General features: G+C 37.0%; 1 protein-coding gene across 2 annotated transcripts in view; it reads left to right on the top strand.

Moving 5' to 3' along the window:
• The window catches only part of NSF (N-ethylmaleimide sensitive factor, vesicle fusing ATPase), a 143,546-nt gene that overhangs the window by 77,458 nt on the left and 41,007 nt on the right, over positions 1-25,081 (top strand). For both annotated transcript variants that reach the window (XM_060645794.2, XM_060645793.2), the window contains exons 10-15: positions 7,937-8,102; positions 9,249-9,323; positions 9,512-9,699; positions 17,597-17,692; positions 19,820-19,976; positions 23,265-23,398. In XM_060645794.2, the coding sequence (XP_060501777.2) occupies positions 7,937-8,102; positions 9,249-9,323; positions 9,512-9,699; positions 17,597-17,692; positions 19,820-19,976; positions 23,265-23,398 (816 nt within the window). The remainder of the gene's footprint in view (positions 1-7,936; positions 8,103-9,248; positions 9,324-9,511; positions 9,700-17,596; positions 17,693-19,819; positions 19,977-23,264; positions 23,399-25,081) is intronic.

Here is a 25,081-nt window from a genome sequence, read left to right as displayed (position 1 = left end):
TCCATCTGACAAATTACACTAAATACAGATATCTCAAACTGGAGAGGATATTTACAATGCATATAATCGCCAAAGAATTGGCATTTTATATAATAACTTCTCTGTAGTAACTCCTGTATAATATGTACAAAAAAGGCAGACATCACAATTAAAAAAAAAATGGCAAAGGATATGAACAGGCACTTTTCAGAGAAAGAACCCAACTAAAGATAAGCAAATGAAAATATGCTCAGGAAAATGCATAATATGAGATACGTTTTATAAACAACCTGGCAGAATTTACAGAGACTAATCGCACCAAAAGTTGGTGAAGTTGTGAAGAAACAGGGCCTCATATACATTATTAGTTGTAGGATGAATTAGGAGAAGATACCAAGTGGGTAATATCTTGCATATGAATTTGGCAACATCATGAAGATGTGCAACCCCATGACCCATGAGTTTTCCTACAAAACAGCAACCCTAGAGAAACACTGTAGTGCTTGAGCACAAGATGACTTGTACTGGGATGTTGATTGCTGCACTGTTTGTAATGGGGGTAAAAATAGAAGCATCTTGATTCTTCCTTGGTAGCAAATGGGGTATCATATAAACATTAAAATGAATAATAATAGATTTACATGGGTCAATATAAATAATAGAAACACAATAACATCTAATATTTTATTAAATCTAGCTTTGCCAAATCTAACCTGTCATTTCCCTCTCTCTTATTTTTATTGACAGTAAAAATAAAATGTTAACGTTGCCTTCTTAAACCTTTTAATGCTTCTAGTCTGCTTGTTGAGTGCTTAATTGTTTCACTGACACAAGGTGGTTTTCTCCCCTGCTGCTCTGTGTCCCATTAAGCACTTGTTCATATGTTCAAGTCTCTGGCCTTTTAAGCCACATTGGTTCTAGAAGGCATGGGTCCTGGTGGATTGGTACAAGTCCAATAACTGATCTTGACTCCTCAGATAGTGCCAGAACCAATTCAGTTTTACCATTCATCCCTAATACTACAGTATTTTCTGCTTCAAAAATCTTTTTAATACCAAGTATACCAAGAAGACTCATCACCACCATTTATTATCTGGGTTGAAAGAATTCCTTTTTAAAAATTATTTTTGGGGCACCTGGTGGCTCCGTTGAGTGTCTGACTTTGACTCAGGTCATGATCTCATGGTTCATGAGTTTGAGTCCCACATCAGGCTCACTGCTGTCAGTGCACAGCCCACTTCAGATCATCTGCCCCCCCCCCCCCCGCCCCTCCCCTGTTCGTGCTCTGTGAAAAAATAAATACAACATTAAAAAAAAAATTATTTTTAAGGTATTTTACAAATAATTTACAAATGTAAGAATATAAGGGAGTGAAAGACTATTAAATATTTAATAAGAACTTAAATACAGCAAACCAAGTTTTTATTCCATATTTTCCTGGGTTTGAAGATACACATATGTGTGTGTGCGTGTGTGTGTGTGCGTGTGTGTGTGTGTGTGTGTGTGTATCCATCTATCCAAATGGGCAGGAGCCCCTGAGTGTGACTAACTGTTCATCAGTTGTCATGCATGAACTTCTACAGACTGATTCTGTTTTAAATACACCTCTAACAGAGTCTAGCTTATCATAACTTCTGGTTTTTCTTATACTCGCATTGGCAAGACACAGTACTTAAGAAATTTTTAAAAAAGTCTTCATTTTGTTGAAGAGAGGATGGCCACCAGGTGCTCCATAGTTGCAAAACATTTTCATTTTGAAACTTGTATACACCTTTTAGATTGGTCAATCAGATTTTTAATGTCTGTATCACCTGTTTCTTCTCATTATCTCTCTATAATACCTGTCTTCAGCATCTGTCTATTTGAAACCATATCAAGGAAATTGTGATGCACAGATGAAATAAAAGATGAAAGAATACTGTCATGTGTCCTTTTAGAAAAATGAGATGGTCTAGTTTTTTGTCACAAAATATTGCACTGTGAAGATTTTTGTTTAATAAGTAACTAGATGAAAATGCCATTTTTTTTGGTCCTTAGAAATATTCACTCATTCTTGAGTTTGAGAAAACTTATGCAGGATAACATCTGAGGGAACAGACTCTGAGATTTTACTTATAATGATGATTTTCACCATCTTCATTAGGTGCCGCTAATCACTCTGCGTTAATCTTTGGACTCACTTAATAAATATGAAATAGCTTCCTCTGTCCGTTTTCTTTTCTTTGCCGTTACGGCCAGAGAATTAAAAAAAAAAAATCTGAATTCTCCACTGTGTTCAGTTAAAGCTAAAACCAGGCAACAAAGATGGAGGATGTTGTCTCCAGATTTCTTTTCTACCTTCTTGAAAGATGTGGTATACTTTGGGCAACACGGTAAGAAAGCTGAAGGGTGATGTCATGGGGTATTGATTTCCACCGTTGCATTATCCCTCTGAGCACTTCCATCATTCTTTCATTTTCTTATTATTTTAATCTTTTTTAAGATAGTTAGGAATAATTGATGAGTAAAGATGACATAATTTCTAGAATGTTGAACTAGCATAATATATCTTAGATTTATAAAAAGATCCAGTGGATTCATGGTAATTGCAAGATAGAATGAATTTTATTCTATGTATTCTGTTTTTAAAAATGTATTTTCCATTTTGTTCTGTGAAAGACTTCTAATAAAAAGCCATGAAATACCAATATTTATAAACATTTGAAACTTTTCAACAAAAAACTTGAAAACAGAAATTTTATCTAAAGCACCCTGATGGTGTACTGAATGTTAAACACTAGGTGCAGGTGAGTCAAAATGTCCTGTAAAGAAGCATTTTGTAAAATCTGTTGTGATAGTTTTCACATGGCTATAGGTATCTTTGGTGCTGTTTTAAAACTTGCAGACAGTTTAAATATGACACTGTTAATGATAAAACTGAATTGACAAAGAATTTCTAGGTAGATATTAATCTAGCCAGCTTTTTCAGTTACACCTTTTCTCAATTCTTATATCCAGAAAGGGCTTGGTATACTCAGCTAATGACCCCATGAAGGGTAGGTGTGTGTTACATAATAAGGAAAGGCATCACCTCTGTGATTCTGGACAGTCCAGGCTGACGGAGATGAACACTTACATATAGGTCAAACTAGTTAAATATAGAACAGCCGTTATCAAAGGCAGTTGCCAGGGGCGCGACGGCATCAGCTTTGTTTCTATGGCGGAAGACTTTGCAGATGGTAAGAACAGAGCTAGAGGCCAGTGAACTAAAAAGGATTTAAACTCTTTGGTAAAGGGCTTATTGATGAGTCAGCTGTAATCTGTGAACATTAATCTTGACATCTTCCTTACCTGACTCCTAATTTATTGCAAGAAGAACTTACCTTTATTTAAGTAACACACCTGTAAAAATTGATGTGGTTGTACTGACTAGGTTGGGGAAGGCACTTGATGACAGGTCACAAGATTAGTAAGGTTGTGAAAAGGTCAGAATTAATACTGAATTATGTGTAAGACAGATTGCTCCTATGATCCTACAGTGTTCCTATTGTCTCTGGCTTCCCATCCACACAGATGACTTTTGAAGTTGGACTGAGAAGGAAGTCATGATTCCAGTGGCAACATAAGGCACACTGATAGCAAAATTCATACTTTTTTTTTTAGCAGCTTTTTGTTTCATGCTAAATTGGCAGGCAACCTTGAATAAAAATGTCTTACGAAATAATGTAGAATCTCAGTTTTTTAGTGGCAAACAGCAGCGACCTTGTTTTGCACCAAATATGGCAAGAATACCCCATCATACAGAAGTGTTTGGTAAAGCTGAGGGTATAGTTCCAATTAGAAAGATAATCATTTTTGGTGTTAAATTTTTTTTTAGGCGACAGGCTATCACTTATCATCAGACATCTGTTCGGTAAATATGACTATATTGAGAAAATAAGTTAAATTTTTTTTCAGATTTGAATTTAGTTTTTAATGGTAGAAAGAGAACAATCTTAAGTAGCGTTTAGGAAAAAAAAAAACTAGTTAAATTTTGGAAACCTTGATGAACATAAGACTATCATCTTGCATAGAATTGCATTAAAGAGTGAACAATATTCCAAATATGAATAGTGAAGTATAAGTATTATAAGATACTTTATCTATTTTTAAAAATTTATTATTATGAAGTAAAATTGACTTTTCTAGTATTCAGTTTTATGAGTTTTAACACATGTATAGTTTCATGTAACCATCACCAAAGTCTAGATATGGAACATTTATCATCACCCCCCCCCCCCCACCCCTACTCAAATTCCCTCATGCTGTCTCCTTATGTCACTCTCCCTTTGCTAATAACTCCTGGATACTAATAATCTGTTCTCCATCCCTAGAAGTTTTGTCTTTTCAAGAATGTCATATAAATGGGATCGTAGTATGTAACCTTTGAGACTGGCTTCTTTCACTTGGCATATTGCCTTTGAGATACATCCAAGTTGTTGCATGTATCAGACATCTCCTTTTATTGTTGAGTAAAATTCCATTGTATGGATGTACTATAGTTTGTTTATCCATTCACCCACTTAAGGGCATTTGGGTTTCCAGTCTGGAGCAATTATGAGGAGAGCTGCTATATACCAAGGAGTGGAATTTCTGGATCATAGAGTATTTTATCTATTTGTGATTTTAAAAAATACTTTACATATTCAGGTTTGTTTTAGACCTAGTCTAATTTCAGCTTTGGAGCTGTTTTTCTTTTCCTACTTCTGATGTAACATTTCACCTTTCATCTTTGTGATGTTTTCCTGATTCTCTTTTTCTTCAGGTTGCCTTTACTGTAGACATCATATGGTATTGCAGCCCAGAACCTTCTTGCTTTTATATGTCTCCGGTTTAATTATGTGATTCATCTTCTTACAGAATCTAGTTTGCCACTAGATTCTTCTTTACTGCTTGTAGATGACTTTCAGATCTATCTTTCTCTCTTTTGTCTAGTTGCATGTATCTTTTTTTTCCTAGAGGTCATTTCTTTATATATATATATTTATATAAATATATATATATTTATATATAATTGTTTGTTTGTTTGTTTATTTATTTATTTATTTATTTATTTATTTATTTATTTATTTATTTTGAGGGGGAGAGGGGCAGAAAGAGAGGGAAAGAATCCCAAGCACACTCTGCACTGTCAGTGCAAAGTCCTACACTGAGCTCGAACCCACAAACCATGAGATCATGACCTGAGCTGAAGTCAAGAATTGGATGCTCAACCAACTGAGCCATCCAGATGCCCCTGGAGGACATTTCTAATTAGATGTTCTGTTGACACTTTAATATTATTATAGTAGAAACTTTAAAAAAAATTTCTTTTGCGTCTTTTCATTCTGCATCTTTCTTATCCTAACTACAAGGTATTTCTTATCTTTGTTGTCACTTCCCCCTTCCACATGCAGGCACTAATCAAATCTAGGACTTTGTTTTTTTATTTTATTTTATTTTTATTTTTCTGATTTTTTTTAGAGATAGAAGGCTCACATGATCGAGGGGCAGAGAGAGAGAGAGAATCCCATGAGGGACAGAGAGAAAGAGAGGGAAGAGTAGAACTTTGCTTTTTTAGTCATCACCACTTCTATTACCATAATAAACTTACAGATTCTGTTTACCTTATTTATGTACCATTGTTTCTCGCTGACCTAACTGCAGTCTTATTATTATGAAGTAAAATTGACCTTTATCTTCTGCAGTTTCTTTGTCTGCATATGGTATAGTTGTATTTATAGCTATGTGAAAGGGCTGAAGATACTATCTGGACTGAAAAAAGGGTTACAAACTACTTACATAGCACCAAATTAATAATAGGAGTTATTTCCAGCTAGTTGAATTTTGGATGATTGTGATTTCTTTACATTTTTTAGTATTTTTCCACATTTTCTATAATCATGTATTTTGCAAATAGAAACAAAAATAACAGTTTTAAATACTTTTCTTTTTTAATTTTTAATTTTTTAAAATTTACATCCAAATTAGTTAGCATATAGTGCAACAATGATATCAGGAGTAGATTCCTTAGTGCCCCTTACCCATTTAGCCCATCCCCCCTCCCACTACCCCTCCAGCAACCCTCAGTTCTCCATATTCATGAGTCTCTTCTGTTTTGTCCCTCTCCCTGTTTTTAGATTATTTTTGTGTCCCTTCCCTTATGTTCATCTGTTTTGTCTCTTAAAGTCCTCACATGAGTGAAGTCATATGATATTTATCTTTCTCTGACTAATTTCACTTAGCATAATACCCTCCAGTTCCATCCACGTAGTTGCAAATGGCAAGATTTCATTCTTTTTGATTGCTGAGTAATACTCCATTGTATATATATACCACCTCTTCTTTATCCATTCTTCCATCGATGGACATTTGGGCTTTTTCCATACTTTGGCTGTTGTTGATAGTGCTGCTATAAACATGGGGCTGCATGTGTCCCTTCAAAACAGCACACCTATATCCCGTGGATAAATGCCTAGTAGTGCAATTGCTGGGTCTAGGGTAGTTCTATTTTTAGTTTTTTGAGGAACCTCCATACTGTTTTCCAGAGTGGCTGCCCCAGCTTGCATTCCCATTTTTAAAAATTTTTTAATGTTTGTTTATTTTTGAGAGAGAGACAGAGACAGAGCGTGAGCAGGGGAGGGGCAGAGAGAGAGGGAGGCACGGAATCCGAAGCAGGCTCCGACTCCAATCATGACTGAGCCAAAGTCGGATGCTCAACCCACTGAGCCACCCAGGTGCCCTAAATAGTTTTCAAAGAATAGTTAATATTCAGGAAAATACAAGATTCAGTGAGCTCCCAATTTTTTAACTAAAATAAATTTAAAATATAAAAATAAATCTAGAGAATGTTAACAGCATTTATCTTTAGGTATTATATAGTATATATCATAGGTATGATAGGACATAGTTTATTTTTAACTTATTTCTATTTGTTTTACAACTTCTGCTCAGTTAGTATCTAATGCTTTTATAATGAAGTAAATATTAAAAATATTATATCCTTTTTAGAGGGTTAATGAATACCAACCATATCTAATCCTGAATCACATGTACCCATCATTTATATTAACCATATGTAAGTCAAGTTTTCACATATTCTGTTAATCTCTGATGGGTTATTTTTGTTGTTGTTTTTGTTGTTTAAAAAAAAAAGAAAAGAAAATGTATAGAGTATACTTCCTTCTTTGGTTCCTAATGGGAGACTTAAATACTTGACTATAAATTGTTAGAAGGTCCATGTTAACTTAACCTAGTGAATTATTAGCATTTGGAAGTATTTGCATCTATTAAAGGTTCACAGTACATAAAATTATTTTCTTGTAATAATGACTCTATATTCAATAAACTCAAACAGAAATCACTATGCAGAAGAAACAGCACCCCCTTGACTAGTCCTTCTATAAACTGTGTCTCTGTTCTCACTTTACTGTTAGGAAGAAGTAATCTGTTTTCATGTGATGTAACAGAATGTGAATCGTGCTCACTTCCTTCCCTCATCTGCCCCCTTTCCAGGTGGCCTCCGAGTGGAGTTACTGTTCACAGCCGTATAGTGTGACAAACAAACATTAAACCTGCTGCAGCTGGGATAGTTCTCTCACCAAAACTCAGGGAAAATGGGAGGGAGTTGCCCTTCACTGACTTAAGACATGGATCTGATAATTATGAATTCTTCTTTCAAATAGTGAGAGAAGAAATGTGTGTCATTGAACAGGTTGTTATTTGGTGGGCTGTTCACATTCATCAGTAAATAATGTGTAGTTTTGTTTTATGGCTATTAAATATGAGGTTCTGGAATGCCTTTGAGAGCACAGCAGCCATGATTGATTATACTTCCTGTATTTATTAGTCAAAATGCAGCAAAATCAATCTGTGGAAGCTTTGTTTTGCTTTTTTTAAATTAGTTTGTTTAATAATATATTCAAGTTATGACCTTTAATATAATTTCTTCCCTTTCTAGCTTGGTGCTAACAGTGGTTTGCACATAATCATCTTTGATGAAATTGACGCCATCTGCAAGCAGAGAGGGAGCATGGCTGGTAGCACAGGAGTTCATGACACTGTCGTCAACCAGTTGCTGTCCAAAATTGATGGGGTAGAGCAGCTGAACAACATCTTAGTCATTGGTATGTTTGCTTTAAAAAAACAAAAGTTCTATGATTTCAAAAACATGAGATAAATAGGTTCTGAATTAAGATCTGAGCAGGTTGTAATTACACTGTACTGCCCATGTTTCCAAATTAGAATCAAGTGATATTGAAGAATTTGACTGTTTTAATGTCTGGCCTTAATAGGACAAATAAAAGATGGGTTTTAGTGACTCATGGGTGTATGCTTACAGCTCAAAGATGAAAAAGACAGCAGAGTGTAATGCAGTGGTTTTCAAATTGCATCCTGTAGGCCTCCAGGGGCCCCAGAGGTGCCTCAGGGTCTGTGAGTGAGCTTCAGATCATGTATCCCAGTGGTAACTTCTTTTAATTGCTTCATGTACTCAGATTCTTCTCCTCCTCCTCCTCCTCCTCCTCCTCCTCCTCCTCCTCCTCCTTCTTCCTTCTTCCTTCTTCCTTCTTCTTTCTTGCTTCTTCTTCTTTTTTTGAAATGTTTTTATTTATTTTTGAGAGAGGGAGACAGGCCGAGCATGAGCTGGGGAGGGGTAGAGACAGAGGGAGGCACAGAATCCGAAGCAGGCTCCAGGCCCCGAGCTGTCAGCACAGAGCCCAAACGTGGGGCTCGAACTCACGAACCGCGAGATCACGACCTGAGCTGAAGTCAGACGCTTAGCCACCTGAGCCACCCAGATGCCCCTGTACTGAGATTCTTCTTAAGATGACTTTAGAAACAAAACAAAACAAAACAAAACAAAACAAAACAAAACAAAACTTCTGCTGCTTAGGAAGGTTGAAAACCATTGGCCTACGGAAAAGGAGAGGGACGTTGAGGTTGGACAGATTACATTCACATACATTGCCCCTCTCTCACTTTGATAGGCTACTTATCCTCTCTGAACCTTACATTCTCTTTTTAAATATTTGAAGTTTTCATTACATTTATATTTCATTGGCAGTGTAGTGAAATACTAAAGCAGAGTCTTCAGGTTATTTTCATTAGAACAGATCAAGAACAAATCATATTTTTATTTGAGAATAATTGACTTTCTATTTGATGTTTATAAAATGTCTTAGCTTGTTTGAGAAATCATTATTCTCAATTACTGAAGGGACATTTTATCTTATTTTTCAACTTTGTTGTTTTGTTTTAAAATTTGTGCTCAGGAATGACCAACAGACCAGATCTGATAGATGAGGCTCTCCTTCGACCTGGAAGACTGGAAGTTAAAATGGAGATAGGTAAGCAGGTCTGTCACCGATTGGGAGAAGGGTGTATGTTTAGAGTTCATTAGTAAGAGCAAAGTCATGTAACTTAACACTAGATAGAAAAGTTGTATGTCGTGAGGAGCACAGGTTTACCTGCTTAAGTACCTATCAGAAAAGCATTAGGATTATAATAATTTCTATTTTATTTTCAATTTTATCAGGCTTACCAGATGAGAAGGGTCGACTACAGATCCTTCACATCCACACAGCAAGGATGAGAGGGCATCAGTTACTCTCTGCTGATGTAGACATTAAAGAACTGGCTGTAGAGACCAAGAATTTCAGCGGTGCTGAACTGGAGGGTCTGGTGCGGGCGGCACAGTCCACTGCTATGAACCGACACATAAAGGTCAGTAAAATCAGGGTGCTTGGGGGGCTCAGTCAGTGGGGCACCCGACTCTTGATTTTGACTCAGGTCATGATCTCACGGGCTCATGGGATCAAGCCCTGCGTCGGGCTCTGCGCTGGCAGCATGGAGCCTGCTTGGGATTCTGACTCTCCTTCTCTCTCTGCCCCTCTCCCACTCACATGCACTCTCTCTTTCTCCAAATAAATAAACATTAAAAAAAAAAAAAAAAAGGTCAGTAAGATCACTAACAAATTAGGAGCCTGCAGCTCTATAAATACTGTGTCAATATTCTTTCCTTTCACATGTGCCAAGGGCTATGGTAATGCTGACTTTTGATAGAGAAGAGACATGGTAAAAATAGGAATAGTCGGTTGCCAGATCTTCAGAGTAGCAGGAAGAAATGTAATGGCGGCATCTGCCCCATGGTAACCACTGACACATTTGCCTTCGATTGACGCCATCTGATAATGACATGTGAAGATGAAGATTTCGAAGGATTTTATTTTTAATGTTTGTGCTATGTCGTAACGTGTCATAGGAAATTGTGTTCTCTACAATGCTAGAATTATGGGGGCTGCTTCATTCAGCACATACACCGAATACCTGCTATTTTCTGACTATTAAGCTGGTGACACATCATCATATGTTTGGCCATGTCTCTCATGGAGCCACGAGCTCCATGACCTCGCCTCTCAAGGAATTTAGAGTCAAGCAGATGGACCTGTTTGCAAATTAGTATAATAATGTTATTGATATTATGATAGAAATACATACGAGGATACTTTTATGTTGATAAAATGCTTTTGAATCTTTATCATTCCTTCTCCTCTTTAGATGGATGGATGACTCCCAGATTGCCGTCTCATCTCTTGAAAGTTTCTTTCTCCCACTTTCAGATTTATACTAAATATCTCTACCTGGGTGTTTTATCAGGTCTCAAATTTAATATTCCAAAACCAAATTCACTGTCTTTTTTTTTTTTTTAAGCTACTTTCCTTCTTGTTCATATTTTCCTGTTTATCCCAAGTTCCCAGGCTTTAAACTTCAGGATTCTCTTTAATTCCTGTCACTCCAGCGTGTCCTACATCAAGTCGTTTGGCAAATGTCGCTTCTGTCTTGGCAGGTGTCTTTCAGTTTCTACCCACCTTCTGTTGGATTAGTCTTCCTGTTTCATACTGTTGTGCCCTACAGAAGCTTTCAGCACAAAGTACAGACTTCTTAGCCAGATCTTTAAAGTCCTCTAGATCTGACCCCGAACTAACCTTTCCAAATGTGTTCCCAGTTCTTCTCCATACTTCAGCCAAACTGAAATACTACTCACTGGTCATCAGACATTAATTTATTTTTTCACTTTTTTGCTTTTGCAGAAGTCTTTACGGTCTGCGTTTACTTACCTTTTTAATACCTAGTTCACATGCCACCACTTTCTTCAAACCTTTTCTGATTGTTCTCCTTCAAGAAGTATGTACTGTCTTCCTTCTTGAGGTAGTAATGTATCGCTTTGTGGTACCTTCAGTTGACTTTGGTTCACCGTAGATTAATTCGGCACCTACCCTCTGCCAGACGCTGTGCTAGCAGTTAATGCTACACCTGAAAGAAGTAAACCAACCGCCTGCCCCTGAGCAGCTCACAGTTTAATCTCCCCATTCAGGAACAGAAAGTACAGGAGAGTTAAGGAAGTGAAAGCGTGTCAGAGCTGGTCAACTTGTGGGGTGAGAGGATGCTTCACAGAGGAATTTCTGGGCGGATGTGTTTCTTGGTGGTATAGGACATTTTAGGTAGAGGGCAAAGGAACAGAGACACAAAATAGCATGGTGTCTTAGGGTAATTCAGTATCGCTTCAGCATAAAAGGTAGCGGAGGGGAGGTAGAGAGAGACGTTGTGAGGAACAAGTCAGGAGACTAAAGCAGGGAGTGGAGCACAAAGAGCCTTTTATACTGTGCTAAGAAGTATGGACTTTTTTCCTGTGAGTAGTGCTAAGCCATTGAAGAGTTTTAAGAATAGCAGTGACATAGTGCTAAAACAGAAGCTCACTCTGACAGCTGTGTCGAGTGGAGTATTGAGGAGAGTGGAGTTGGCAACATCCTATCACTCGTTCTAACCTGAGGATTAGCAAACTATGGCCCGTGGGCCATATCCAGTTAACCACCCATTTTTATATATAATGTCTTCTGGGAACACACCCATTTATTTATGTGTTATGTATGGCTGCCTTCATGCTACAATGGTAGAGTTGAGTATTTGCAATAAGGACTGCATTGCCCACAAAGCCTAAAATAGTTACTGTCTCATTTTCTACGGAAAAAGTTTGTCAACCCCTGTTCTAGACTTTAAGTCCATATCTTATTCATGTCTGAATCTCCCCCAGTGCCCTAAATAGGTCTAAATACTGAGAACAGAGCAGGTGTTTGGTAAATATTTCTAGTAAACTCACGTATGTATTCTGAATTAAGCTCTACCTATAAGTCGTAATTTCCCTACATAATAGAAGTGACTTTGTTCTAGCTCAGGGATGCCAAAGGTCAGGATAGTGTAGAAATATAGTACTGGGTCCTTCATAGAATGGATCCATCCATCCATCCATCCATCATTCCTTCATCCTTCCTCCTTGCTTTAAGAAATGTCTTAGAAGGGATGGGGACTTCAAGAAAAATTGTGTGAATGCTATGAAAATTGTTCCCCACCATACTGATCTCTCAGAACACATCAGTGCATCTTGGTTTAATCCACAGTGGCTCGTGTATTATCAGAGTTTTCGTATATGCACTGGCCACCAGATTATTTTCTTAGTCACTTGTAATTTTTACCACAATAGTCCTAATCCAAAATGTCATTCTAAGCCATTGTCTCACAAAGAAACACACATTCTTCAAGCATGTGTTGGGTTTATCTACACACGAGGCAATGAGGAATGTTGGAAAGATCACAGATTTTGTAGTCAGTAGGTGTGGCTCTGCATTATAATTCTTATACTTTATTTCTGTCAAGGGGAAATAACTACTTACCTCATCAGGTAAGTACCTCATCAGTGAAAATTAAATCAGATACTGTATATGGAAATGCCTTACAGACTAGATAAATGTTAATTATTTCCAATTTCGTTATTATTGGCTGGTTTGAGAGCATACCATAAATATCCTTTCCAGTGTCTGAGTTTCTGAGTTTGTTGACTGTTTGCAGTTACAGTTTTTTTCACTGTAAGTGTTAGTTACCACTGTACAGAGTATGTTATCCTTCAGATTTGCAAGTAAGAAGTAGTGCAAATAGTTGATTTTCTTTCCTTCACTTTTCCCATGTTTTTGCTTTCAAACTTAAGGTAATGCATATTGACTTGTGATCAGTATCTTTTGTATCAAACAGCTTTTAATTTTTTACAGTGTTTATGAAATATCTAATACAAGGGACTTCAGGGAAGGGACTTATAGGCCACTAACCCTTAGTCCCCAGAAAGAAATAACGTGAACATCTATTATTGCCTTTTCTGCATTTAAAAAAATCTGTCATCAAAACACTGTTTTCACAACAAGACTCCTCAGCTGAACGAAAGGCGTCCAGTTGTAGTATTTCCATTGCTGTAGATGTTTATAGCTTTGCTAGTAATGATTGAGGAATAAGTGTTTAATTTGAAGCTTTTGATCTAAAGTTGAGACAGAACTTTAAAACATCCATAGCATTCAACTGTTCGTTCTAATGTCCTGTTTCTGCATTATAAAAAGCCAGTATTGGTTTTATTTTGTTTCCTTTTCAAAAGATTTAGGCTTAAATAAACTCAGGTGGACTCAACTAAATGAGTCTTCCCTGTTAGACTGTTTTCTTCAAGTTTTCTGAATCAAGTGGAAAATCCAGTCATAAACACCTGATGTGCATGTCATTTGTACTTGAACCCATGTTTGTGGTCAACTGAAATTCGTATGACATTTGGTTGTTTTTCTCTTGAAAGGAATTTCTGCTTCAGGTAGAAAAGACTCATAACCCAAATTTCTTCTGCTCTAATCGGTTGTAAGGAAGTAAATTGAGGACATGCACGCACACAAAACACACAGACACTTTCCACCTGAATCAAAGCTCTGATTTATGCTTACACAATTTCAATAACATTATTTCTTATTTTCTGTAGAATTTTGATTGATTAAGGTCATTCTGCCCTTAATTTGAGAGGAATGATAAGAACTTTGAAAGGTCAGATTTAAAAGGTTATGAAATTTAAGGGTGACCACTTGATAATTTGCTTGTGTTGAAATACAAGCTTATTAGTTTCTGCAGGTATAAGTTGAAAGATGTTGCCTCTTCTATATTGATTAGCTGTTATAAATAAAATGTAGAAAAAAATCACAGTAATTCAGACAAATGAGAAAAGGTTTTCTGAATGAGGAAACATTCAGAATTGTAGAATATTTTACTTTATTTTATTTTATTTTTTTAATTTACATCCCAGTTAGTTAGCTTATAGTGCACCAATGATTTCAGGAGCAGATTCCTTAATGCCCCTTAACCCATTTAGCCCATCCCCCCTCCCACAACCCCCTCCAGTAACCCTCAGTTTGTTCTCCATATTTAAGAGTCTCTTATGTTTTGTCCCCCTCCCTGTTTTTATATTATTTTTGCTTCCCTTCCCTTATGTTCATCTCAGAATTGTAGAATATTTTAAAATTAGATTTTACCAATTTTGACAAAACAGTAAAAGTTAGCTAAGAGAAGTCCTTAGGAAACTTATTTTAATGAAGAGGTAGGAATAATTTAGAATATTGATTGTTTACAATTAGGTAACTTCTAAAATTCCTGTAGCGCCTAACAAAAATTTGTTCTAAAATAACTCCCCTAGCCATCTAATTTACTTTTTTTTTTTTTTTTTTTTTTTTTTTTAAAGAGTAGTTGTATTTTTCAACGTTTATTTATTTTTGGGACAGAGAGAGACAGAGCATGAACGGGGGAAGGGGCAGAGAGAGAAGGAGAGGGAGACACAGAATCGGAAACAGGCTCCAGGCTCTGAGCCATCAGCCCAGAGCCTGACGCGGGGCTCGAACTCACGGACCGTGAGATCGTGACCTGGCTGAAGTCGGACGCTTAACCGACTGCGCCACCCAGGCGCCCCTAATTTACTTTTAATTCATTGAGTGAGCCCTTTCTTAATGGCAAAAAGACAAGTTTCACACAGTTTCAGTCCTGAAATCTGTCATACTTTTTGGCAAATGTGGAAAGGTAAGATTTTCCCTTCATATTGTTATATATTTCTATCATTTGAATTTAGTTTCACTAGCAGAGGAAATCAGCACATAAAACATCATAATAAAAGTTCAGGGCTATATCGAGCGGGGACATTTGGAACGAGGCTGGTGGCTTCACTGGGGTTTTAATGTGATTCTGTCAGAGCTCCTTCACTTCCACCTGAGAGTTTACACCTTGTCAAATCCTTTAAGATGTGTCAAAAAGTTTTAATCAGAGTTTAAAACCTTTATGTAAGATTACCTGGGAAGGAAACCTTATATCCCTTAGTTAAATTATCCTACCCTTAATGTAAGAAAACGTACAGGCTTGTGTAGGATAAAATGAGATAATGGGTATTATGAAATGAGAAAATATATGCAAACATACTTTATAACCTATAAAGCACTATAGAGATGTCTATATTGTGAACTGAGCATTATAATTTTTTTCATAGAGGTGCTGTTTCCTGTAACACCATTTCCTTTCTTTAACTTAGAAATGTGAAGTAACTTAGAAATGGCACCTGGGTGGCTCAGTTGATTAAGCATCTTACTTCAGCTCAGGCCATGATCTCACGGTTCATAGGTTCAAGCCCTGCATCAAGCTCCTTGCTGACAGTGTGGAGCCTGCTTGGGATTCTCTCTCTCTCTCCCTCTCTCTACCCCTCCCCTACTCATGCTTTCTTTCTCTCTCCCTCTCTCTACCCCTCCCCTATTCATGCTTTCTCTCCCTCTCTCTCAAAATACATACATACATACATACGTACATACATACATACATACATAAATGTATGAATAAATATTTTGTAGGAGATTCCAGATGCCAGATTATATAGGGAAAAGTGAGAAAGGCTGTCTCCAATACCCCTTGTCTTTCCCTCTCCAGAGGTAGCCAACATTTGGGATGTATCTTTATAATCTTTTCTCTACATTTACAGTCATACAGATGTGTGCTTTTTAAAAAAGATTTTAATGGAATTATTCTGCAGTTTATATTTTTCACTTGGCAATATATATTGGGTAACTTTCCATCAGTATGCACAAGTCTTCATTATTTTGGACAAATGCACAGTATTCTACAATATTACAACAATCTAAAATGTAAGATCCATGAGGGCAGGAGCCCTGTTTTGAATTGTTATGTCTCTAGTGTCCAGAACAGTGCATAATAACTATTGTGAAAATGCTTGCCTATGCCTCCCTAAGTATATGTGAGAATCATTCTTTAGGGGAGACAGCTGGATATGTGTTCTCTTCTTGTTTCTAGTGTTGCTAGTGAGAGATATGCCAGTTTTACTCTGGTTTCTTTGCAGGTAACCTGTTTTTGTCACCAAAAAGTTGTCTAGGACTTCTCTTCACCTTTGGTGTTCTGATAGTTTATAGCAGTGTGTCTAGACAGATGTGGGTTTTTTTCATTTATCTAATGAGCACTCATTGAATCTTTTAAACTGCAAAGACACTGCTTCGGTTGCAGAGAACATTTTTTCTTCTGTCTCTTATTGTTCGTTTCTCTATCATCCTTTCTCTTCTCTCCTTCTGAGACTCCTCTCTGTTAAATTTTTGGATATGTCTTCTATGCTTTTTAACCTTTCTCTTTCACTTTCTGTCATTTCATGGGATTTGGGGCAGGAAGGGAGATAAATAAATGTATTCTGTTTTGCTGTCTTGATCCGGTTTCTGACATAGTTCCTTTTATCCCCTTAGTCTGACTTTTTACAAGATGTTTGTCATTTCATTTGTCTCAACAATCTGTTCCTAAAGGAACACGACTCGTGTTTTATAATAATCAATGGAAGGTTAATATTGCTTAATTTACTTTTGTTTTATAGTCAGATGTTTTTGAAGATACCTTTTTTAAAAAACACAGTGCCATTTACAAATTAGACTCACTTGCCTCGTGCTCTTGGGAGTGAGCCCAGTCGCGTTAAAAAATGTGCTAGTGTCTCAATCACTCATCAGGTCCAGGCAGCTCCAAGTGCTGATAAAGGCCTTGATGCTTCTCCAGATGTCTGTTCTAAGTGCTAGCTCCAGGTGCAGTAAGCAGAATATTTGGAGCTGGCACAAAGTATGAGCACAAAGCAAAATTGTAGGACCTTGGTCTTCTAGAATAATGGTTCACAAACCTAGCTGAGCATTAGAATCACCCGTGGCACTTTTTAAAACTATAAATGCGTGGACCCTCTGTTGAACCTGTCAGATCAAAATCCTGAAGGGAGTGGGGCTGGGCTTCTGTGTATCTTTAAAGGCTCTAGAGGTTATTCCGTATGTAGCCAAGGATGAGAACCGCTGTTCTTAGAGACCCTTTGCATGTATTTTCTCCTCCTTGTGCCTTATTTTGAAGGAAAAAAAACCCAAAACTCTCCAGTGTTCTTTGGTCCAAATGTGTCCTAATGTACGTAACCGGTACCCTCTGGTAGACACTTAATTTGCTTCTAATCTTCTGCTATTACAAATTACTCTAACAGATATCCTGATACATGTAACTTTGCATACATATGTGGATATACTCCTGGGATAAATCCCTAGAAGGGGAATTGTTCAGGCAAAAGTTATGTATGTTTGTGAATTTGAGAGAGATGTCTTTTGTCTGTGAAAATATGCTTTTTAAAAAAGTCCCCAGGTATTACATTCTTAGACCAAAAATAGTCTTAAATCTTGGAAGGCCTTACATTTTTGTTTTCATTCCTGATTAGGCCAGCACTAAAGTAGAGGTGGACATGGAGAAAGCAGAGAGCCTACAGGTGACAAGAGGAGACTTTCTTGCTTCTTTGGAGAATGATATCAAACCAGTGAGTATGGATATTGAGTGATGGATAAACTAAAAACAAACAAACCCACAATCGCCATTTTACCCAATATTCTGTGAGGTTATATGGTATGTACTTTTAAAAATCAGGAAATCTCAGGATTGGAAGTGTCCAGTAGGAGAAATATTTGCACATTAATGCTGATGACTGGGTAATTAGTACTTAAATTGAAATTATTCCTCATGATAGGGAGATCACCATCTCATAACACTTGGTACTCTCGGACTTCATTTTTGCCATTCAGTCGAATGTAAAATGAGCTCTCATTTTGGCCTTGATTTGCAGTTCACTGATCACCTATGAATTTAAGTATCTCTGCGTATGTTTATTGGCTATATCAGTGTCTTCTGTGAAATGCTATTCATGTCTTTTGCCTGTTTTTCTGTTGTATTATTTATTCTTTATTTGGTCTGTTCAAGTTCTTTATATATTCTTAATAGTTATGTGTTGCAAGTATCTCCTTTGAAGACTAAAATCAATTTGTTTTAGCCCTTTTTTATGACTGTTGTGACTTTTAAATATAAAATAATTACTTTAACTTACTGAGCATTGGAAATGATTTCATCTTTTGCTGTTATCATTCGTAATAGTTACCAAAAATATTAGAGCCCAGCCTAACTGATCTATTCCAAGATTTTTTTAATGACAAATAATTTGGCTACCAGGAAGGAGAAGCTGAGATAACTTGCTTAGTTAAGTAATTAATAACTTCCTTTTATTTGTTCCAAGGGTCCAGGGGATAAAACAGAAAATATAATGACAGAATGAGTAAGGAAGACTCATATATATGGTTAGCCTGGAGGGTCACTCTTTCCAGGTTCAGGTATCTTAAAGCTGCTGCTATGAAGCTTACAGCATATACTTGGAATAATTAAAGACAAAAAGCCAGCCAATCTGTATATTTCCTTCAATAGCCATTCAACAAGTGCTTACTAGACTCCTCCTTTATAACTTCTTACAGGGCCATCAAGTTTCTCATATCCAAAACAGGGAATGATAACTTTCTTCTGTGCACAGGAATCAAAGGACTAGTGCATTCAAGGACAAAAGTGTGGTCTGCAAAATGATTTGGTGGCAAAGTAACAGAGTAATGAGACCACTGTATGTTGTTGAGACAGTATTACAGAGGATGACTTTCTGTGAGGTGCAAGTTCTAAAGAGCTGTTAAAATCATTCCATATGTTGGATAATGAAAAATTGACTTTTTGAGGGATGTGGTAAATTTTTAAAATTTGAAGTTCTCAAGATATGTGACCTTTAGATTACGTTGAGTTATGTTTTCCTACTCATTTCTTCACTTGTTAACCTTTTAAAAACACAATTCCATTAAGTCGCGAAGTACTAAAGTTACTGATTACCCTTGGCAGCTGGTTTGGTGGGAGTTACAATTTAAAACTAGAAGTTGCAAATGAAGAGGGGTGTGATTTAAGCTCTAATATGTAGCAAGCACACATAAAATTATTATATATAGTGATTGCTTTTATTTCCTTTTTCTGATACTTTAGTCTTTCCTTATAGTTGCTCATTTCTACCTCATTCTAAATCTTACATTTACACACATAAACTTACCTTGGTGCCATTTAACTTATGTCCCCCACCACCAAGCTGATGTGGACAAGATCTCCTCAATGCCATTTCATTTCCCATTTTAATCCATGACACCGACAGTCAATGTCAGGATAGTGTCTTTGTCTGCTGAGCCAACTGTTTCTAAATTGTAAGTGCATAATCTCTTTCTCCCTTTGTTCTTAACAGAAGGACACAACCAGTGTACTCCTCATAGAAACAAGCACATTGGAACCTACCCTTTCTCAGGGGTTACAAGGGCTTGGGCTCTTGTAGAATCTGACCCTAGAATCTTTGTTTTATTCTGTTAAGTCACCCAAAACAGCTTCCTCCCCACCACCGTTGGGTAAAAGTTTAAATGAGAAATTATAAGATAATGGTTTTTTGTTTGTTTTTATTTGCTTTTCAGGCTTTTTACGTTAATGTGGGATATTGCTCAATACTTTTAATATGTAGGAATTATTACTCATCTTTTATATTTTTGGGAATTTTAGTTTTTACACTGACACTCAAAATGCTTTAAATTATAATTTTCCTCCATAGGCATTTGGCACAAACCAAGAGGATTATGCAAGTTACATTATGAATGGTATTATCAAATGGGGCGATCCAGTTACTCGAGTTCTAGAAGATGGGGAGCTGCTGGTTCAGCAGACTAAAAATAGTGATCGTACACCCCTGGTTAGCGTCCTTTTGGAAGGTGAGAAAGAATGAAGAGATGGCATTAAAAGTTTAAAAAAAAAAAAGCACTTTTACAAAGTTATTTATTTAGCACATTCCAGAAAAATGAATTTTTTTCAGTTTAAAACCTATTCATGATCTAAAAATAGCAATCCAGTTTATGTACCAATATTGTACACAAATTAAAGTTGGGTGGGGGGCATGTTACTGACGAATGATAGTAACTAGTTTTCTTGTAGAATTGCATTGAAACTTCTGTTACTTAATAGACTGTGTGATACCACATAGTAATCAACTTGATTAAATAAATATTCACTAAATATTATGTAGTAGGCTGTATGATACCACATAATACTTAATTCAATTAAATAAGTATTCATTGAGCAAAATGTTTTAGGTATTGAACCAGTTGCTGGGGATATAAAGACATTCACAGAGTTCAGTCTGGTCATTAAAAAAAACATGTAAACAAATTCTTTTTTTTTTTTTTATTTTTTTTATTTTAATGTTTGTTTATTTTTGAGATGAGAGGGGGACAGAGCACAAGCCAGGGAAGGGCAGAGAGAGAAGGAGACACAGAATCTGAAGCAGACTCCAGGCTCTGAGCTGTCAGCACAGAGCCCCATGTGGGGCTCGAACTCATGAACTGTGAGATCATGACCTGAGCCGAAGTCAGACCCTTAACCCACGAAGCCACCCAGGCACCCCCATGTAAACAAATTCTTAACTATAGTGTATATGTGAAGGTGTGTGTGAATGCAAGTCATTTTGCACAGGATGATCAAAGAAAGCTAAAGGTGGTGTTTAATTTAGACTTGGAAGGATTAGTTAGGAGTTTGCCAAGTAGACAAAAAGCTAAGGACATTCTGTTCACCAGTTAACTTGTTTACAGTTATGATTAGTACAACAACAGAAAAGTTTGGTGAGTCCACATGACAGAGGAATCTAACTCCTTTCAAAGGTCTGGGAGTGAAAGCTCCCTGAAACACATTAAGCCAAGACCTGAAGGATGAGAAACTGGCTGAGCAAAGTAATTGGGGAAGATGTTCTAGGTGGAGGGACCAGCATGTGAAAAAGCCCTGGATGGGAAGGAGATGGAAACAGAAAAGGAAGGGCTCCTGGGTGGCTCAGTTGGTTGGGCGTCCACCTTCGGCTCAGGTCATGATTTTGTGGTTTGTAGGTTCGAGCTCCATGTCAGGCTCTGTGCTCCCTCTGTGCAGTTTCTGTGTCTCCCTGTCTCTCTGCCCCTCCCCCACTCATACTCTTTCTGTCTCTCAAAAATAGATATATAAAAAAAAAAAAAAGGAAGGAAGGAAGAAAGAGAAAAAAAGAAAGAAAGAGAGAGAAAAGGAGAGTGGCTAGGCATGAAACCAAAGAAGTAGACAGGAGCCAGTTCATGCACAGCCTTGTGGGCCATATTAAAGATTTAGTCTCTTTCTGAGGGGCAGTTTATAGGGTTTTCAGCAGTAAAGTGACATGATAAGGTTAGTATATTCAAAATGTCATGACCGCTTTGTGACAGAGAATGGATTGGAGAGTCAAAAAAGATACAGGGGAAACCAATGGTTAGAAGCAGTCGCATTAATGCACCTTGATGAAAGTTGATTGTGGTTTGAAGTAACATCCTGGTAGTGGAGATGGAGATAAGCAGACCATTTTGAGAAACATTTAGGAGGTAGAAGGAAAGAGGATTTATAATAATCATTGTTATTACTCATAATTAAGCTAACATTCTTTGAATTGTTATTATTGGTTAGTCACTCTACTAACACTTGGCATACACTATCTTATTTAAACCCCACTTCAATCCTATGAAGGCAGATGCTTCTGTTATCCCTATCTTGTAGATGGGGAAGCTGAAGCTTAGAAATATTAAATAACTAGATTGAATATGGGGAGAGGTATCAAACATGATCACCAGGTTTCTAGTATACACAACCTGGTAAATGGTGCTGTGTACTAAGATTGGGAACACTAGTGGAGAAGCAGATTTTAAGAAGAAAGGTTTTGAGTTCAGTTTTGGACATGTTGAGATTGAGGTTCCTATAGAATAATTGAATTGGAAATGTTGAGCAGCCCATTGGATATGTGGGCTCAGAAGAGAGGTCTGGCTGACAATAACATTTATGAGTTGTCTGTGTATAGACTGTTGTTGAATCCATGGTGGTTGGGTGAGGTTACTTACAGAAAGGGAGTAGGTTGAGAAGAAAAGGGGTCTTGGAACTGATCTCTGAGGTTTGTCAACATTTAAGAAGCAAGTAAAGCAGGAAGAGTTGACAAAGACTGAGCAAGAGTAACCAGGGAGGTAAGAGGGGGGGAAGAGAAGGTGCTGTTACAGAAGCCAAGAAAAGTATTTTTAAAAAGAGAAGAGTTCTCCCATTGTATCAAATATTCCTAAGAGGCCAACAGATAAAGTGTCTGTTGGATTTGGTGACATAGAGGTCATTGATGACCCAGATAGGAGCCTGTTCCATGTAATGGGAATGGAAACCATAGCATTTGTTTGAGAATGGAGGGAAAATGAAAAGTGGCAGCCAGTGTAGGTAATTGTTTAGAGAAGTTTCATTTTGAAGGGAGAAGCAAGACTAATGTTGAGGGGTGTGAAGTCCAGAAAGTTTTTTTGCTTTATGCTAAAATGTGCTTAAATGCTATTGGAAAGACCAGGGAAGACAAAGAGATGGAACATATGGGGAAGAGGATACAGTCAGTAATGTCAGGTTCTTGAGAAGATGGGTGGAAAAGGGACACATCTTCCATTTCACAGAAGGGAAGGAGGAGAAGATGTCTGAATACAGTTAAGCTTATAGATTTGGCTGCCTTTATGAGAAGGCCTAAATCTTTAAAATTTTAGCTTTTAAAGTCGTATTTGCTTCTAATAAGGCAGTTTTCCCCTGCCCACAATATTATCTCCTAAGAAGGTCGTATTTGTTTATTAGACAAGTGATTTGGTAGAACTAATAACATAGGACAGATAATGTGTTTGAAGGTATTCTTCTTCTTCTTCTTTTTTTTTTTTAAGAAACAAAACCCTTGCATATTATATATTTAGCCAGAAGTTTGAAAGATTAAGACTATGAGAAAGAAAGAAGGAATGTATTTCATCATACCTTTGAGAAATGCTAATCATTTCATTAAGTTTAGTTGCTAATAAATAAGAGAAAACATGTCTGCTGTGAAATTGTGTCAGGAAATGTTAATGAGCAACTAGTTGAGACCTCAGTACATTGTGGATAAAAGTTTAAACTTGTTTTATTCCCCTTTGCTTGGTTTGGCTTTTTTCCCCTGACTTGCTCATATCTTTATGCAGGCCCTCCTCATAGTGGGAAGACTGCTTTAGCTGCAAAGATTGCAGAGGAATCCAACTTCCCCTTCATCAAGATCTGCTCTCCTGATAAGATGATTGGCTTTTCTGAGACAGCCAAGTGTCAGGCCATGAAGAAGGTATCAAGATTTTTGCTTTCATTTGAATCTCCTATCTCTTAGATACATGTGTGTACACATGTACATATCTGTCTATCTTTGTACCTGTATATATGTAAAAGCCATAGCAGCTATGTTCTTCTCAAGTGGAACTAAATTATCAGCAGAATTTGGGGGGAAACGGGACTGTTTAGATAGATTTAACTTTGTAATGCATTTTTATTAGCATTCCTTTATCTTCTAAGTTATGTTTTGTTTAATACGTATTACTATTAATTTTCATCTCTTAAGTTTGTATCGACTTGATTGAAAGAAAGATCAGGTTAAAAGTATTTGAGTAGAGTGGAGCAAATTCATTTAGGATTTTTTTTTTTTTAATCAATGTACAAAATCAAACTTTTGGAGATCAGTTAGGTTGTGTGGTTTGGGAAAGAACAGAGGTAGATCATTGGAAAGCTATTCTCAAGTCCCCTACAAAAGGATGGTGATATAGTAGGTAATGATCACAATCTGCTTGGCGACTCGATGCAGTCCTCATCTTTCTTTTTCTTTCCAAGTGCCATTTGTCGCCTTCTTAATATGACTACTTTGAACCGTCAGTGAAAGGAAGAGCAACATAGAACAGAGTCCCAGAGCTGAAAGGACTCTAAGACCATCTCTTACATTTGAGCAAGTGCCGTGTAAGGCCTCTGGGATAGCAAGTGGCTGCTCTTTAAAAACACAAAAATCACTGATAAGACTTAATGGCTGTTACTTGGGAGCCAGTGTTCCCGTCGATATTCTGATTTGGTGTACTCCCCGACAGTGAAGAAGTTATTTTTTATATCTAGTCGAAGTATTTCTCCTACTTAAATCCTATTTTTCATGCTTGAACTTTTATAGATATGAACTGACTCTAAGTTAATGAAATGTGGGAAAATCAGAATCCGAGAAAAGAGCCTTGAGAATTGGAGTGCAGCCTGGTAAAGATAGCTCAGGAGTTCTTTTACCTTGTTCCTAGGCTCCCACTTTATAAAGATATAGGATATGACTTTAGGGGTTTCTTAATGGAAGAGACAGAAGAGGAAAATATATTTTAAAATACATATAAATTGAGAAGTCAGCTTCTCGTTTGTGCAGGTGGCAGAAGATTGTTGGTATAAGGTGCTTGAAATGGGTGGAGGGGGCAGAGCTTGAACCAGGATTCTTCTCCTACACACTGTAACATCAAGATAAATATTCTAGGTTGTTTTTTTTTAATTTATTTTTTTTAATGAATTTATTTTCAAGTTAGTTCATACAGAGTAGTCTTGGCTTCAGGAGTAGAACCCGGTGATTCATCTCTTACATAGAACACCTAGTGCTCATCCTGAAAAGTGCCCTCCTTAATGCCCGTCACCCATTTAATCCACCCCAGATCAACATTCTTTATAAAGGTCTTTGAAATTGGGTGTGAAAGAGAACCCAAAAAGACACAAAAAGAACCTAAATGTCATAGTTTTTTCTGTGTCTGAGGTGACACCGGTAGTACCTGTCCTTCTGGGGAAAATCTAGACGGAATCACTAGAACCAGTAACTTCCCTAATGTAGGTAGGGGTTGCTTTTCTTTTTTAGTTTTTTCCTTCTCAGGGGAACCCTTAAACAACTTCCTCTGGTGAAACTTTAAATAATAGCCCTTGGACCCTGTGACCATTGAACGTACCACTTAATTGAGCGGCTAATTCT

The sequence above is a fragment of the Panthera onca genome (assembly GCF_046562875.1).
Source record: "Panthera onca isolate mPanOnc1 chromosome E1 unlocalized genomic scaffold, mPanOnc1 haplotype 2 h2.Chr16_ul_2, whole genome shotgun sequence".
NCBI classification, from domain to species: domain Eukaryota; kingdom Metazoa; phylum Chordata; class Mammalia; order Carnivora; family Felidae; genus Panthera; species Panthera onca.
This window is presented reverse-complemented; position numbering and strand designations above follow the sequence as displayed.